The 6,143-nt window shown below is 44.2% G+C and overlaps 1 protein-coding gene across 1 annotated transcript in view; it reads right to left on the bottom strand.

Annotated features, from left to right (window-relative positions):
* Positions 1-4,012: 4,012 nt before the first annotated feature.
* Positions 4,013-6,143, bottom strand: part of LOC311026940 (protein LEG1 homolog) — a 2,494-nt gene continuing 363 nt past the window's right edge. The window contains exons 1-8 of the mRNA XM_084030666.1: positions 5,952-6,143; positions 5,756-5,842; positions 5,497-5,570; positions 5,278-5,382; positions 5,056-5,174; positions 4,828-4,969; positions 4,603-4,699; positions 4,013-4,492 (exon numbers count right to left, since the gene is read on the bottom strand). The exon at positions 5,952-6,143 is cut by the window's right edge and continues 363 nt beyond it. Of these exons, the coding sequence (XP_083886792.1) occupies positions 4,341-4,492; positions 4,603-4,699; positions 4,828-4,969; positions 5,056-5,174; positions 5,278-5,382; positions 5,497-5,570; positions 5,756-5,842; positions 5,952-6,143 (968 nt within the window). The 3' untranslated portion in view covers positions 4,013-4,340. The remainder of the gene's footprint in view (positions 4,493-4,602; positions 4,700-4,827; positions 4,970-5,055; positions 5,175-5,277; positions 5,383-5,496; positions 5,571-5,755; positions 5,843-5,951) is intronic.

Below are 6,143 nucleotides of genomic sequence, written 5' to 3' on the forward strand. Positions count from 1 at the left end.
TCTGGCCTCCTCGGCTGCACAAACCTTCTGAACACATCTGCTCAATCAATCTGTTTTCCTGAAGTGCAGTCTCTAGTCTCTGTATCTGGGTCCACTGAAAACAACACCTAACAGAATGTTTGTATGGCTCAGGTCAAGATGACTGCATCTGATATGAATCCATTATAACCTAATGGACAGAATTAATTATTAAATCAATTAAAACCACACGCCCCGACACAAGCACTTCGCTGAAATCAAACAAATGTCGCTCAGCAAAGTCCAGACTCTTCTCTGTTCTGGCGCCTCAGTGGTAGAACGAACTCCCGACCGATGTCAGGGCAGCAGAGTCACTGCCATCTTCTGCAAGAGGCTCAAGACTCAGCTGTTCAGACTTCTCTGCATAGCATGTTCTTACCTACAGCACTTTGATCATAGCACTGTTGTACTTATGGCATCCTTGCTGAACAGCTACTATCTATCTGGTTAAGATCATTTGATCGTGGGGGTTTTTTTGTATTGAAAGTGTGGGGAAACCGGAGCACCCGGCGAAAACCCATATTGGCCCAGGCTGATCCAGATCATTTGATCGTGTTTTTTTTTTTTGTATTGAAAGTGTGGGGAAACCGGAGCACCCGGCGGAAACCCGTTTTTATAGGAGGACGCGCAATTTATGCCTTTATTTTGATGGGCGGACACAGGACGTACGGAGAGAAGTTGAAACTTCTTTCTATTTTTTCGCTCTTACTCTATCTATCTATCTATCTATCTATCTATCTATCTATCTATCTATCTATCTATCTATCTATCTATCTATCTATCTGGTTAAGATCATTTGATCATGTTTTTTTTTTGTATTGGAAGTGTGGGAGAAACCGGAGCACCCGGCGGAAACCCATATTGGCCCAGGCTGATCCAGATCATTTGATCATGTTTTTTTTTGTATTGGAAGTGTGGGAAAACCGGAGCACCCGGAGAAAACCCATATTGGCCCAGGCTGATCCAGATCATTTGATCATGTTTTTTTTTTTTTTTGTATTGGAAGTGTGGGAAAACCGGAGCACCCGGAGAAAACCCATATTGGCCCAGGCTGATCCAGATCATTTGATCATGTTTTTTTTTTTTGTATTGGAAGTGTGGGGAAACCGGAGCACCCGGCGGAAACCCATATTGGCCCAGGCTGATCCAGATCATTTTATCATGTTTTTTTTGTGTTTTTTGTTTTTTTTGTGTGGGGAAACCGGAGATCTCGGCGGAAACCCATTTTTATAGGAGGGACGTGCACTTTATGCCTTTATTTTGATGGGCGGACGCAGGCTGTACTCGAAGTTGATTACTGGCCCATTTTGTCCCATATGACATTGGCTTCCAGCTTATTTCTCATTTTCCTTGATTCTTCTGTGGAAAATCTGAGCAATGGCTCCTTGGTACCTGCAACGTGGTAACGGGACTTCTGTTTTTTTTTATCTAGCGGGGGAAAGGGCATTGAGAACTGCCGTTTGGGTTCCTCCAACAAAGGCTGTGCTGAGCTGTGGAGATCATGCGCCGCAGCACTGCCTTGTGTATCCTGGGCTGGATCCTTCAGCAGTTCCCATATTTCATTGCCTTCCAGCTTCTTTTTTATTCTCCTTGTTTCAGCCGTGGAACGGCAGTGAAATGGCCCCTTGGTACCCGCAAGGTGGTCACGGGACTTCTGTTTTTCGGTCGCATCTTTGGCAACTAAAGACACCTTAGCTGCACTGGGGATGGGCGGGAGAAGGGGATTTGTGGACTTGTGGTGTTTCACCGTATTATGGTCTACGACGCAGACGTTCTTTGGGGCCTGCGCATAGCGTTTATTCAACAAAGGCACTGCCGAGACGTGGAGCTCATGCACTTCAGCATAGTCTTGTCTATGCCTGGGTGGATCACTGGGTTGTGCATCCTTGGCTGCATCCCTGGCTTGCCTATGCTTGGCTGCATCACTGGCTTGTCTATGCTTAATTGCAGCACGTTCCTGTCTCAGCATGGCTTCAGCATATTTCTGTGACTGCACGGCTTCAGCATATTCATGTGACTGCGCGGCTTTAGCATATTTCTGTGACTGCACGGCTTCAGCATATTCCCGGCTCTGCTTGACTGCAGGACATTGGTGCCATGAAACCTGTGAATCACGGTTCTCCATCTGTATGCACTTTGCACGGTCGTGTGAGTGCATGACCGTAACGAGTAAGCGTTGCTCCTTGGCTACAGTAGCTTTCTCTCTCTCCAGGTCCACGGCACATGTTTGTTCGTACCGGGCTTGGGCATTTTTCTCTCGTCTCTGCTTGGCCTTACCTGCTAACTGTCTCTCCTGGGCCAAAGCAGCATGCTGTTTCTGAGAGACCTCCTTTAATAGATGTTCCCTCTCAGTCGCAAGAAGTTTGTTTCTCTTCAGCATCACAGCGACATCACGCCTGTTCATGATGACCTGTTTCTGCTGGGGAGGTTCCTGTCTCCGCTGCTCCTGAGCCTGTTTGTCTCTCCGTTGGAGAAGACGTGAACCAGTGAGAAGCATAGTTTCCATTGATCAGTCCCTTAATCTCTTTCTTTAGTTGCCTATGTGTTTGTCAGACTCCCTTCTTAAGTGAGTGTGGATATATCCTATTTCCTACTGTATGCTGACACTTTTATAGACTTTTATGGCTTTGATGTGTGATGACATCACAACATTGTGTGCCTTTGATCCTAGAATGTTCAGACCTTCCAGGATCAAAGGCACACACAAAGGCACAATCAAAGCCCCAGAATGTGATGATGATGATGATGACATCACCAAATTCTAGGGCTTTGATTTGCAGATTCTCATTTTTTAAAACTTTAATTAAAAACAAAAACAATTAATGGGATAGTAGAATGATTTGGGTACATTTCTCACACTGATGGTCTGAGAACCTCGCTGCACCCTTCTAAGTGCTTGACCCTTTGACAATGAATGGAAAGTTAGCACTTACATCAAATGGCCACCTTATGGCGGTGTTGGACAAGAGAAGAACTCTAATTGGACTATGTCCCAATCATCTACATTATAACTCATATAATTGCACAGTAGCCTATAATTTTTACATCAGTAGTTTAATCTACAGTATGAAAATGTTTTAGAAACTCAAGTAAAACGTTGATTTGATATTTGATACTACAGGAAAGTTCCAAGTCAAAGTTCAATAAGAAGAATATTAATTGTTTTTTTTTTAAATAAAAAGCAGTATATAGCATTGTTTTGACAAGCTGACTGTATGTTATGATTAAGCAATGAAAACGTTTAGGGGTTGCCTTACAAAAAATGTCATTTATTCAATCAAATTTCCCAAAGCAATGGTAAACAAAATGTGAACCTTTGTGAAACTTTTTTTAAACATTTGTTACTTATATTAGTGAACATTTTCAGTCACTCCAAAACACATTTTGAGTTACAAATACTGTTGTAAAGAGGTTCTTAGCATTCTACAGACATCACAATATTGTCTTTGTGCTCCAAGCATTAAGCAAGACACGTCATATTGAACTGAACATCACTGAACTGTGATTTTGAGAAAAAGGCTTCCAAAGAAAGCATCCCACTTCACTAGTTGGTGCCTTTACATGTCTACATTTGTAGTCTAACCACCTCATTTGAAAAAAAATGACTTCTCACTGTTCTCAGGTCAAATATTTATATGCGATTAAAATGCGATCCAGCCATCAAGCGTTTGTGAGAACTTGCAATGAGTCTTTTACAGCGATGTGGAGGAATTTTGGCCCACTCCTCTTTGCACAGTCGTTGTAATTCAACCTTATTGGAGGGTTTTCCAGCATGAACCGCCTTTTTGAGGTCATGCCACAGCATCTCAATAGGATTCAGGTCAGGACTTTGAGGCCACTCCAAAGTCTTAATTTTGTTTTTCTTCAGGTGGACTTGCTGGTGTGTTTTGGATCATTATCTTGCTTCAGCTTGAGGTCGTGAACAGATGGACGGACATTCTCCTTCAGGATTTGTTGGCAGACCGCAGAATTCCATCAGCCATACATGTTGGGATATCCATTAGTGCAACAACACAATATTTTAAAAAGTACAATAATGACAACAATATTTTTTTATTGGTACTTTATTGGGGCACACATTCACAAGAGAGAATTACCCTCTTTAAACTGTAAACTGTTGATTTACACCTTTTTTTATTTTAAGTACCTTCTCCTAGTGAAACCTCCCTCCAAGGACTACAAAGTAATCCTGTATTATGTATTAAAAAAGAAAAGTAAAAAGAAAAAAGAGTCAGATAATTTCACATTAGCCTTTAACCTTCATACAAGGAAGTGACTGTGTAATTGGACTGGCGTTATCTCTTTGTTTTTGTGAGTGCGTCTCAGCAGCTCGTGGTCATCTGAGTGACGAGGGACAGGAAAGTTCCCGTGACGAATGAGGGATTCAGAAGGAGCTGCTCCAGCATGTCTCTGCCTCGTTCTCTGGTGTTCACTGAACACATGGCACTTTTCCACACCCGCACCATCGTCCCAACTGGTGGATGACACGGAAGATCATTAGTAAAAGCTCAATTCAATAAGAAGGCTTGGTTATAATATGTGTGTGCGTGTGTGTGTGTGTGTGTGTGTGTGTGTGTGCCCTACGTAGGAAACTGTTGATGCTGTCCATCCAGGAGAAGATATAAAGTGTGTGGTTCTCCTCCGCGCTCAGATCGGCTATGTTCGGGGCGTTGTCGCCCTCCTAGACGTACAGACGTGCAGATGTGACAACATTAAGATGAATGCACAGGTTGTTAAAAAATAAAATAAAATAAAAAGGCATTGATTTTTTTTTTAGAAACGGATGGATTGCAGTTGTAAACACGTTACCTGTAAAACACGACTTGGGAGAGGCGAAATGAACATGGCAGCTCTTTCCAAACTGGACTGGAAATGTGCCGCGGAAACGTACTCGGCGGAGTTCAGCCAGCTCTTAGAAAATGCCACCTCTACAGAGGAGTAGGAGGTCTGTCTGGGGGGGGGGAGATAAAGCTTTTTCACCTCTTTACCTTATGATAGATCAGGCAGTGTGTGCACGTTTGGGGGTAGATGGATTACCTGGCATTGCATGCACCAGAGGCCTGAGTTGAAGCCATTTGGGCCTCCCAGTAGAGGCCAAGGAGAGAGTCTTTCTTCTCATTGTCGGGGAGAGGAGACTCGGCTGCAGCCCTGAGACCCTTTAAAACACGCACATATACAATATTGAGGAGGTACTGCAGCGATTTGTCCTCCATAAAGTCAGGACATGCAGAATAGTGTTAGTGTGCGTCACTAACGTACCTGGAAAAAGGCATCCCACTTGGTCATGGCGTCAGGGTAGCGAGCTGCACAGTCAGCATATGTGGTGCAGTAGTCCGTTACGCCTTCAGGGACCTGCATCTGGACCTGATTCAACATCACTTATTAATACAACCATCATCAAAACTGCTTTCTCTTTGCTTAAAGAAAATGTCTACAACACTTTGAGACTTTCAGTCTGAGATGTAGAGCTGCAAGTACCGGAACGTCTGCTCCCATGAAGCCCTGCTGGGCAGCAGACAGGAAGGGGAGCACGGAGACAAAGTAGTTCTCACCTGGACGGGGAAAGAAGTTGTGTCACAGTTATACAAGTGAAATGAATTAATGCATAACATTTGTTTGGCACTATAAAAGACATTTGCTAATTATTCCTGCTTAATGGGCGACCCTGTATATATACACGTGTGTGTGTGTGTGTGTGTGTGTGTGTGTGTGTGTGTGTGTGTGTGTGCATACTTACAGCTCCACCAGCTCTGAGTAGAAATACACATGGTATCGCCTGTTTGAAGGCCGCAGGTTGTGGCGCCGGTTGGGTCACCCAGACGTCCTGCAGAAACAGTTTGTGTCTAGATTTCAACTCTAATTTGTACGAGTACATCAAAGTACTAGGAAGTAATTTTTTTTCCAAAAGAAAGATGTTTATGTTTCCAACATACCGGAGGTGAGCATCCATCCGAGCTGCAGAGGCAGTCCCCAGAGTGGACTGTCTGTGGCGTTGGTCCCCATGGAGCCCATCAACGGGTCCGTGGCAGCGATCAGCAGCCTGTAGAGACTCATGCGGTGCAGGAAGTGCCAGGGGTCGGGGTTCAGGACGCCATTCTGGACGGGCAGGTCGGTGAGCTGGCCGG

This window comes from Eutrigla gurnardus, assembly GCF_963514095.1.
Source record: "Eutrigla gurnardus genome assembly, chromosome: 16".
NCBI lineage: Eukaryota > Metazoa > Chordata > Actinopteri > Perciformes > Triglidae > Eutrigla > Eutrigla gurnardus.